At 36.6% G+C, this 12,039-nt stretch overlaps 1 protein-coding gene across 1 annotated transcript in view; it reads left to right on the top strand.

Moving 5' to 3' along the window:
- The window catches only part of LOC104623322 (voltage-dependent L-type calcium channel subunit alpha-1D-like), a gene marked incomplete at its 3' end in the record, with an annotated part of 73,122 nt that overhangs the window by 2,881 nt on the left and 58,202 nt on the right, over positions 1 to 12,039 (top strand). The window contains exon 3 of the mRNA XM_010290375.1: positions 1,052 to 1,157. Within this exon, the coding sequence (XP_010288677.1) occupies positions 1,052 to 1,157 (106 nt within the window). The remainder of the gene's footprint in view (positions 1 to 1,051; positions 1,158 to 12,039) is intronic.

Below are 12,039 nucleotides of genomic sequence, written 5' to 3'. Positions count from 1 at the left end.
CCCCGTAAAAATATTTTAAACTGACAAAAAAATGCTTTTGAGTGTATTCAGGATTCTTCCTTCAAGTATATTCAGGACTCTTCTCTCAGTCTGTTATGGGACTCTTATGGACACATATCAGGAAGTTGTCCATTGAGTTGAGGAAAGGGTGTCAAAAATCATAGCTGAAGTCCAAAATACTCCCTTTCCAAACTTTCACAAATAGGTTCATCTGGGTACCTTTGTATTTGCAGTTACAAGAAAATAATGCAATACATTGAAAGGAAAAGGCAAATTAATGATCAACCGAAGGATGAACTTCGTAGGCATGAATTTTAAGAAATACTTTTCTTTCTGGAAGACAAAAGGTGTCTCCAGGCTTCAACTGCTGTCATGCAGATATGGTACAAGAAGCACAGCTGCAATTCATGCTATTGTCAGTGTGAAAGCCTATAGCCTCTCAGCATGCATGGCTGCCAAGCCATTCCCCAGTCTGCTCACCTAAACTTTCATCTGTCCTGGCCAAAGCAAAATTGTTCAGGAGTCAGCTGTCAGAGACATGAAGGAGGGTTCAGAACTTTCCTGTGTCCATTGTACAGCTCTCATAGAGGACAACAGTTGTGGCTTGCTGGGAATCTTTCTCATATCCTAAAATGAACTAGGTGCCAAATTATTTTCCTCCTTTGGACAAACACATTTCTGTTAACGTTAATGAGATTTATGTGAGCATATGAGGACAGAAGAGCTCAATAAGTATTCCTTACCCATCATGATGACCCATGTACTGATTTAAGAGTGTATAATTATATTTATCTCTGGAATTTAATATAAAGTGCTCTGTGGCAGCAAAAGTAATAGTTTTCTCTTTGAAAAAGAGGAGGATGTTGAAAGATCATTGTGATGGAAAATAATATGGTATTGTGATACAACTAAAGGTGATGAAGTGTTTGCTACAATTATCAGTCAAAAGAATGCCTTAAAAGTAAGATTTGTTTTACAAGTGTTGATGCTGAAAGGAGACCTAGACTGAAAAGTACTCATAATTCATGAATTCCTTAACAAGATTTTCCAGACCATTTGACATATTTATACTACTATCTATTTTTGCCAATTGTGTGGCCTTAGCTGTTTACATCCCATTCCCAGAAGATGACTCTAATTCAACTAATCATAATTTGGTAAGTACTCAAGTTTTTATTTTATGTTTGTTTACTATACTTCTCAGTTGATGGTCATGATTAGCTGCTAGTATTTGAGACTGTATTAAGCATAAATAACTTCACTAAAAAATAGAATTGGTATATAGTGATACTTTAAAATGCATATGGAATTGCTGTATTTTCAGTTTTAATATGTGTTCCCTTATGTCATGCATTTAAAATAAGATTTTTCAGCAGTGATATTATTTGGAGGGGAATGCACATTAATATTACGCTGCGTGTCTACGTATGTTTGTGTTGTATAAAAAACTGTAATTTGAATTTATGTCACTTATATTGATTAAATACATTCACTAGCTGTTACTGTGCTTCTGACACTTGTTTCAGTCCTTCTGAAGTTTTATTGCCTTTCCTAGTATACTTGTCTAGTCTGTTTTCAGTTTTTAATGGTCTTATTTAGCTGTATGTTTTACTAGATATTCTAGTTTTTAATGAGAGGATGGTGGGAAATTTTTCATTAATACATTTTTAAAGTGATAGGAACATCAATGTGAATTTTAAAAGCAGTCACTGCACAGGTATAAGTGACCTTTCAGAAAGGGATGATGCTGCAGTAAGTAGTGTATAGAGATATATTTCTTTGATTGAAAATAGTGTACTAGTGTGCTTGAAAATATATAATGAAAACTAATTTTGTTTTAATTTTCTATTTTATTAAAACTCATAAAGGCTCTCACACTCAAGGATAATATTGAATTACATTGCAATAATTTCATTGTTTATACTAAATACCATGTTGAGATAGTGGGGGTCAGCAGTCCTGAGTATTCAAAATCTGCATGTGACTTCATTTTGCGGGGGAGGGGAGGTTTGTTTGAGAAATAAAGAATTGGATACCAGTAAGTAGGTAATTTTTGATTATTTTACATGGAAAATTTAGGGTGATACAAGGTCTTCTATTTATGAACGTGTTTGTGTAATTTGTGGTGTCTTAACTTGTTTATTTTCCAAAAAATAATTATTCTGTGCATATGACCCATTTTATGTGTGTGGCTTTTTTATATTTTGTTTATCAAGATTAAGCAAATATGGACAAAAACAAAAATGCTGGCAAAAGGCAGAATAATTCAGGTCAATGTAAAGAACGATTTATGCAGCTGTGTATCTAGCCAACCGATCTTTCTTCTTCCCCTGCCCCAAGAAATTCAGGGCACAAATCTCCATAGCTGTCAATCCACCAGGAGATCTACTAATAACTAATTTCATAAAGCATTACATGAAAAGGGTAGAGCAGTTACTTGTGTCAAGAGGCTAATAATTTTGAAAGAAACGTTTTTAGCATTAGTTCTGTTAGGCTAACGTCTGGTATTTCTGACCTAATTCTACACTGCTCTAGTATTTAGAAAGAAATAGACATTTTATCCCTGATGTTTTTTCTTTTTATCTGGTGTGGCCATGTTAGTCTAAGCAAAAACATGTTACATTTTTTTTTAGTAAGACATCCTTATCTCTTAAGTAGAAAGGGTCTTGAACACCCCCAATTATATGTATATAAAGTTTACTTGGACATTTAAATTCTCTCACATTCCCATTTACATTTGCATCCTGTTTATACTGATGTTGAGTAATTCCACTAAGTTTGCTCCAAGAACAGAATTTATCCTGACAACATGCTTTCAGGTGCTGGGACAGACTTAAGCCTGGTAAGGGAACACACAGGCACATCCTGTTTACCTGATCTAATAAAAATAAAGAGTTCTGGAATGAGCAGCATTGGCTTTTCTTACGACTAAGGTTCTACATAATGAAGTACACTAACCAGTGATTTCATGTATCTTCCTCTGGTATTTCACTGATATTTTTCCTAGTGTAGACCCATTTCCTTTGAACTCTTGGTGTGGTTTCAAGCGTAATGTGAGGGAATATCATGAAGAGCTGCGTTAGAAATCTTCAGGCTTGCTTGGGAACCTGCTTGAGCGTGCATTTCCTGATGCTTGAGATGAATGTATAGATATATATTTGAGAGAGGGCTGCCAGTTGCCTTATAGTGGAAGTAGAGATTATTCTGTTGAATAATGTTCAGTCCTTTTGTAATACTGGTCTAAAAACCAGATCAAATCTCAAAAATAAATATTAAATCTTACGAATAGGCTTGGTAGCATTTTAGCCCCTGCCTGCGGACATGTTTGTCTTCCATGAGCCCTACACTGCCAGTTTGATCTTGCTAGGGGACTGTACCCCGCTCTGGCTTTAATTCAAAAGCTGAGGAGAATAAGATAATGTCCTCTTTCCTTTCAGCCCAGGTGTTTGGTCCTATCAACCCACAGCCTCTTCTCCCCACTTTCCTCTCTCTGGACACAGGCACCCATTGCCACTGTATAGATTGCAGCACTGGTACCATTTGGTGCCTTGGTGGGGAGAGACCAGAGTGAGTAACATGGTCTGCCTCTAGTGCCTTCAGTTGCTCATTATGTAAACCCCCAGAAGTTCAGCTTTATAAATTTCAGTTTGCATATGGATATTCTATCTGGGGCTTGGTTCTTAGGGAGTAAATCAATGTTGCTTCATGGAGTTGAGTAGATTAATAGATTTCCATCAGCTAGCTGACTGGCTCATATTTTTTTAATTTGTAAACAGAAAAATTAAATATTTATGCATATAGATTTTTTTCCTAATACAAAATATACATAATTTGTAATCAGCCGTGGAAAGAGGAAGCAATAGTACAAGGGGGCAAAAACCAGTGGAACACTGGTAAGTGGGAACTAGAAATGGAAACTTTTCCAGTTTTGCTTGGGATAGGGAGAAGACTGCATATATGAGAAGTTGAACAGTCCAAGTGTTCTGCAATGGCAAACTCGATCCAAGGGTGGACATGCAGAACAGGTATTCATTCCCCTTTGTGATGGGATGTTAGAAGACAGCTTCTGTATGATGGAATTTCCAAGATTTGTAAGAGAAATCTGAGATACGATTTTGGTCTGTCTTCATCTGTGACTGAGCCAGTGAAACACTGACCAAATGTCAACCACCTAACTGCTGGTTGAGCTGTGAGTGAGCCCTGTTCTCAATTTCTCATGAATGTTTCAATATGTGGTGTCTAATCAACACAGAGTCAGTTATACATTGCAGTAGTAATGGCAAAAGAAATTTTAGCACAAATTAACCAAAAATATAACAGACCTTTTAAGAAAAAGGTTTTTGTCTTAAGAGAAATAGTAAATCAAATGTATGCATACTTTATGTGTGTTTTAAAAAACAGATGTATCTTGGGTACCTGTTAGGCTTGCATCTGAGTCAGTTTTTAATCATAAATATCTTAAGGTAGATGTCTGTGAGAAGGTTCCACACCCTTGTTTTTGGAACAGGAGACTGTTAGAGAAAATTGACAGTGCAAGAGAAGCGTAAGGATGGGACAATTGTGTGTTTCTGTGTTGGTCACCCATCTTTGCTGAGATGCAAGTTATGATTATTGAAGTGTTTGTGATAGAGCCAGCAGCATACTATGAGATATGAGATACTTATGATAACTTCAGGAAACAAGAAGGGGGTTCTTCATGATATCAGTGACTAAATTAAGCAGATGGTAATCATGGATGTTGTAGGATAGGAATCCTTAATTATTGTTTTTTTTAATCTGTCTCTTTATCTCCTCAATAGACAAGCTTAGATTTCTGTTTTGTCTTTTTGCTGTTCTCTGAGAGTAGAGGGTGCACTACAGCTGTCTTGCACGGTGGATTCATGGTCATCCTTATTTTATCTCAAGAATAATGTGTTAGTACTGGGTGATACAAAACAATGCATTTCAAACAAAGCAGAAACGCAGAGTTAAATTCAGACCGGACTGTGCTTGACCACTTGCCAGTGTTGCAGTCTTGTGTCCTGTGGGACCGTTTATCTAATCCTTTGTCTGAAATACCTTGACGTGTGTCTCTGGTGTGTGCTGGGAGAGGCAGGAGGAAGGGATCTTCTCTTCTATACTTTGAACAGAGCAGCTGCTCTTGTGTATTTCTGTACTGCGTAGAGTGCAATACAGACTAATGAACTTTGAAACAGTTACTGAACTTAATCCTGAATTCTACTTAATAATTAGTCCCTAATCGGTTAACATTCTTTCACAAGTGGGCCCAGTTCTTCTGCAAGTAGATGGGTGAAACTATTATTGAAGCAAAGAAGTTTTTTTCCTCTTAGAGCACAATGTGACCAGTGTACTGTAGGATGAAATCCTCATAAGCTCACTACTTTGTTCATGTATTAATGTAGTTTCTTTCATTTGCCTTCAGAAGTTTCAGGTGATCTGAACTTTCCATGCTTGATTCAGCAATTCTTTTGGCAGTGCTTCTTGTCTGAGCTTGATAAGAAGCAGCTTCTGGCAGGATGGGTTTCCTGTATATGTCTATTTTCTGTTTTTGTCTTTTTAATTTTTTTCCCCCCATCTTATGTTATTTCCCTTCATGTCTTTAATCTTTGTTAACTTCACACTCACTTCTTCCTTTCTTGTTGTCTTTTGTCTCTGCCCTCTGGCTTCCCTCTGTGTTTACCCTTCTGTTTGTCCTCTTCCACAGCATGCTTTGCTCTATCTCACTTTCCCACCTCAATTTTTTTCTTTTATCGCCCTGCTGTCCCATGTTCGGTTCTCCTGTGCTTTGCCTCCTACTGACTTCCCCATTGTTCTGACTAGCATTGGGCTTCTTTACAATGTGCAGGCAGACTGGCACAGTAGAAGTCTGGATTTTGGCTGCGATCAAGGCATTTTTGGTTATTCTTTTTCTTTCCTTTTTTTTTTTTAAATAAGTAAATGTGAACAATAAGAAGGCATCCACACTGAGTCTATGAAAACTAGACCCCTGAAGTTTGAGTGATCTGCTTTGGGTGTACTGCATTTTTTGTGACTAGACCCTGAAGGTTTCCACTGGTGAGACTCTTCTACTTGAGATGACAGCGTGTGCATTTTGAGAGACTTACTTGCATAAATTACAGAAAATTGGCAAGTGCAAGGTCACCTGAGTAAAGGGCTTGACCCTAATGCATAGAGGGCTGGAACCTAATGGTAATTAAAGACAGTGCCTGTGGTAGCTGGATTCTTCACCCTTGTTTCTGACTACTATTGTCAGTGGGGAACCCTCTCACAGAGTGAGGTTCTGGATTAAAAGGTCTCTCCAGCCTGTGCTTACAGAGCAGGTTAGGTGATGGTCCTGAACACCTCTTCTTTCTCCCAGAAAGTTGGGATTGGAAGAGCCATAGCAGGCAGACATTGCTGCAGAAAGGTGTAATGGTTGTGTCCTATCTTCCAGGCAGACTTCCTCTGTAAGTAGATTTAGGTAGATCTTTCAGTGCCTCTAGCCAGTGCTGTCCGTGAACTGTTAGTTGTGCCTTCAATCTAGGGCACAGCAGGAGCCTAGTACTCTGACAAGAACTGGTTGAACTCTTGACTTGGAGGTGTCAGGCTTCCTATCCTTATCTCATTAGCAACCCCATGACTCATTAAGTTCTAAGGCCACATGGCTAATTAATCCATCCATTGAAAAGTTTTTTTTTTTACCTTGTACCCAGTTATCCTTTATACGTAGCTTGTCTGAAAATATTGTAGAATGTTATTAAGTCTAACCACATTTAGAATTATTTTTAATAAAGATTTTTGTTTAATTGCTAAATGTTCTGTGATGTATTTTAGGAATATTTCTATATGTATCTACTGTCTTTGCTGTGTTTACTTGTTCAGTGGTCTGAGGCCTGGGTGTCTCTCTCCAGGCTTAGAACATCTTCCAATCTAAATAACTTTTCGTTACTGTGTTTCTGATCTCTTTTTACTTTTGGATTCTTAGCTAATGCTCTCTCCTAATGTCTCTGCTAGCTGGTATAAAATCACTCAAGTAAACTTTTCAGGAAAGATGCAAGATAGTTTGGAATCTACTGAAAATACTTCATTTTGCATATGGGAAAACATGATGGAGACATTACAATGTTTTGTGTGCATTTAGCCTACCACCTAACTACTGGTACTAAAGGCACTAGATTAATTCTTTGTAAGGGAAAATGTCATTAGGTTTAATTTGAAAAAAAGATTAAAAAATACTGGATCTGTTTGTAACTGATATACCAAAGGAATGTTTATGTTACATGCTGATTCAAGTCAGTGAAATGTATTTATAGCTCTGTGTATGAATAGTCAGGAGGGCCTGAGAGAAAGTCAGTAGCTTAATTTTGAAAAAAACCAAATATTAGGAGCTGTCCTTTTTCTTTTCATGTAGGCTTAAAAATGAAGAGGCTTGAATTCCCTCCTCATCAGTTTTTGTGTCTATATGCATATGTAAATGCTCTAAGGGATAGTTTTGATAATTTTTTTCTGCTATTTTTAATGTGCATTGATTACCCTGGCATCTGTTTTCTCATTAAAAAAACCATGAACTAACTATTTAAATACTGGGACAGCCTGACTTATCTTTCTGAAAATTAATAGTAAAGCTGTTAGGTTATTAGGTGAGACAGTATGCATCAGTAAGTAACTTTTGCACAACTGCAAGAATTCCTTAATAGATGACATTTCTGCAAGGGAATTACTAAAAAATATTATAGTGCTGTACTCAGCCCTATCTTCATATTTCAATTCTTTTATGTTACTGTCAGCCCAAAACTTCCAGTAGTATGTGGTAGCTAATCATTATGGATTGCTTTGACTTTTATCAGTGCAGATCATGTATTTACAAAACTTTTTTCCTTTGTGTTGTAATGCATACCTCTGCAAAATAGATGAAAATTGAGTTGGTAGTATTTATACCCACTTTGTCCTGCAGCCAGTTCCTAGGCCTATTCTGTCTGCTTTGCACTATACCAGTAGCGTGGAATAGCTCTTGAATTTCTTTTGGTAAAAGTAACTGCATATGTCAAGTCCATCTCTAGTGGTGAATGAAACGGGAATTTTTATTTCACGCTCTGGCTTAGGAAAAGGGACATTCCTGAAAGAAAATGACAGAGATGACTGGCAACTTCCAACTGGTAGAAGGATCACTTGGGTTTGTAGAGGTTTGGAAATAACATAGAGTAGTCCTTGTTCTTCTCTCTTTTGTTTTGTGTGCCCCAATGCAACTTAGGATTTAGCTACTTAAGCACAGATGAAAATGGGTGTTTGGAGTACAAGAGTATGAAAGAAAGGTCTGCAACTTAGTTTTACAGGTTTCAGTTAATGACACTGCCAAAATAATTTCCCTTTTTTTAATGTAGGAGATAGCTTCTCGGTTATCCAAACCAGAAGGCCTTACAAAAGATGTACTTAATTCCCATTTGAAAGGAAATGTTTTTTCCATGTTCAAAGTTGCAAGATTGTTCCTGTGGGGAATTCCTACTGAGGGCTTGTCTCCTTAAAAAGATTTGCTGGTAGTGCTTTACTGGCAAGCTGCCTAGGGAGATACAGCGTACACCAGAAAGAGTTCTTTTTCTATTATAGCCTAAAGTCAGTCTCCAAAGCAGAATAGTGCTGCACTGGTAAAGGCTTTTTCTCCCTGGCTTAATTGTTCTGTGAAGAGCAGTGATTTCCTGCCCTTCTTTTCCCTTTGTCCCTGCTTGGTAAAGGTATGACTGCAAGACTTTATAGACTGGTCACAATCAAAGTCAATCTGTGTACTTCCAAATACACAGAATAATCTTATTAGTTACTACATCAGTGGAATGGTCAGTGGGAAAGTAGTTAGATTTGACATTAAAATTGTTGTAATTCAAATCCAAAGTGAGCATTTAAGATGAGTGGGGGAAGCTTGTACTTTCCATACAAACTATTGTGGAATAGTGTTAAAGTTGATTTTTAAATGCTCTGAAAAAACCCCATGAACAAACCTAGGTTATAAAACCAGTTTACTGACAGTCTGTAAACCATGTGAATTACTAATTTCCTTCAATATTGAGTATGTACTTTTAACAAAATACTAATCTACAGTTTTATTCCTTGACACTAGCTGCTATGCTTAAAGGAAACCCTGAAAATTATTTCTGAAGTTTTTACTCAAAAAATGACCACACAAAATTGAGAATCCTTACATGTTGCCATGTATCAGTGCCACACCAAAAGTAGATTACCATAAATACTGCTTGGATTTACTTTATAAAACCTGTCTTAAAACTCTACGTTATGCAGAATACTGGTGTTCACTTTCTTTTAAAAACATACTTCATATAAGAAGCATATTATGCATTGAGAACTGTGGGGTGGTTTTTTATATTGTCTCTGTGTGTGTGAATGCTGTGTCTTGGAATACAACAGAGTTGGGATCCATGGCTCTTGAAAGTGCTGCCCAAGGCTTACTTAATTTGAGCAGAAATGGAGAAGTCCTGAGTGCTTTTGAAAAATCGGTCCCTGGGTGCTTCACAAGACACATTTTAGTTGATCTTAACAGTTATATGAATTTTCTAATCTGGTGATCTTTAATGACAAACTGTTTTCAGTAATGGTTAATTGAATGTGTGATTTGGTTTATCATTCATTTTGCAAGAATTCAGATTTGTTTATCCTGCTGTCATGCACCAAAACCTTTCTTTTGCTGGGCCATCTGGAAGGACACAGGGCCTTGAAGAAAGGTTAAATGATTACATAATGATAATGGGAGAATGTTAATTAGGATGGATTTGCTTTTCAATGCTAGGGGTTTTTTTTTGTTACTGTATAATCATCTGCAATAAAATTTTCATTTAATGAATTGCAAATACAATATTATCCCTCCCCCTTCAGAGGAGATTGAGAGCATGCCCTTAGTTTCTGCTGGTATAAAATTCACTTGGTAGCACCGATTAGCAGCCTACTGTTGTTCATGTTTTTTCATAGTAATTTTTATGAATAAAAGTGCTTTTAGAGTTCTCTTGAAGAATGCCGTGACTAAACAGAGTGTGATTCTTCTCAGAAACCTAGGTGCTTGACTTCAGCATTTGAAAACAAATGTTAGATAAAGATTTGAGATTTATGCTCAAACTTTAACTATGAAAATAATATTTTTCAATGAAATCAACACAGTTGACCAGGATACATCATTTGCCTATTCAGTGTTAGTAGGGAGTATTGTTCTGGAATAACACTGTAGTGACTGATAGTAATAATAATAAAACTTTTAAATGAAGAAGAGATTGATTTTCATGGATTTATTTATATAGTTATGAACCAAGTTTTTTTTTTTTCCCTTTTTTATCATTAAAAGGTATTATGTGAGTACATTTTCAGTTTTGTTGCATAGCCGAAAGTTCGGGCAGTGTCTAACTCGTCTGTTGCCATTACGTGATGTTTTTCGGTGGTCACTATTCATGTGGGTAGAGTGTTGCTTACAAGTTTGAAAGCTTGTAGAATTACTCCTTTTGGTAATGTCATCATTAAGGATCTGAATCTTGCTACTTGTTACTGTGGTAAATCACAGAATATAAACTGTGATCAGTGTTGATCAGTATAGCAGAAAGGATGATGTTAGACAAAACTTGTAGAAGATCAGAATTTAATCTTCAAATTTATTTTTATTGCATGTTTTCTAAGAAACTAATATTTGATGTATCCTAATTGAGGAAAGTAGTTCAGATCAAAGGTTCATGTGGCCAATTGTTTTAGTTGTTGTCTTCTCATGTAATACAGAATAGGTGGTATGTTGAATTTTATCACACTTGACAGCTTAAATATGTCATACTGAACTACCAGGTTGTATTTCAGTAAAATTTTGCAGAAGGTCCAGCGGCACAAAGCAGCCTACAGAGCCAGTTACATTTGTGTGGCACAAAGGTTGGAAAGCTCCTTGCAATGTAAGAACATAAACATAAGAAATGTTCATTAATAAGGTTCAGTAGTTTAATAATTACACTATTCTGGGTTGGCTGACGGTGGCTGCAGCAGTGCAGCAGCCTCCAGCAAGATCATATCTTATGCCACTCAGCTAATCGAAAAAATGCAGTCCTTCCAAGGTACTGAGTAGCAAACACCCCAAAGCTGTATTATGTTTATCAGACATTTTGTTAGTGCGGTTTTCACTCTGATGGATTTATTATGATGACATTACTTATTTTTTTCAAATGCTCATCCAGAATCCCTTGAAACATATACCAATGATGTGTGGCATAAGTCAGTTACTCATAATGAAATTATATTTAAGTAATTATATGTTTATCCTCTTCCCCAAAACACTTACTAGTTCCGAGTTCAGGTAGCATTCATTGTTCAATAATTTATTTCTTGCTATAGCAAGAAAGAAAACAACCTACCAAATTATTTTAATCAATGTGTTAAGTTCTATATAAGGTCTCAAAATCTCTTGAAATGACTGACTTCAGACAAACTAAATTAAACAGAATTCTTAAAAAAAAAAAACAAAACAACAATGTTTTAACCCAACTGTACCTAAGAGTATCACAGTATTAAATGATTCTTACTACAGTATTAAATGATTCTTACTACAGTTTGTGCTCGGACTGCTAGAGCAAAGATGAATACTTCCAGGTACAAAGTCTCTGTGACTGGCCCGCATTCGCAGTGCGAGGCAGCTAGCTCTGTCTCCTGTTGAAGTGCCAGCTGCCATAATTCGCGAGGCATAGCGTAGAACAGAGTTTCTCTATATTCTAGTACCAAACTGAATGGTACTTAAAAAATTTTACATTTTGTCTTAATGCAACTATCACATTTCATGGAAATTCCCTAAAACATGGTTTCAGCAGAGCCATGTTATTTTACTGGCTAATGATTCAGTTTTATGTTTGCATTGCCATGAGTGTGTTGATGTAAGCCCATCTTAAGACCAGACATGCCTGCCATCTGTATTCTTAATACAATAAGAAGACCTTACCCTGAACTGTGAAACTTGCTGGAGGCTTTGCAAGCTTAACACCCATAGTTAATGCAGGCTGAGCATAGGTAGACTGAGCATGCACAGACCTAGTCTGTCAG

This window comes from Phaethon lepturus, unplaced genomic scaffold, assembly GCF_000687285.1.
Source record: "Phaethon lepturus isolate BGI_N335 unplaced genomic scaffold, ASM68728v1 scaffold8087, whole genome shotgun sequence".
Lineage (NCBI taxonomy): Eukaryota > Metazoa > Chordata > Aves > Phaethontiformes > Phaethontidae > Phaethon > Phaethon lepturus.
The sequence above is the reverse complement of the archived record's forward strand: the minus strand, read 5'-3'. Positions and strand labels throughout refer to the sequence as shown.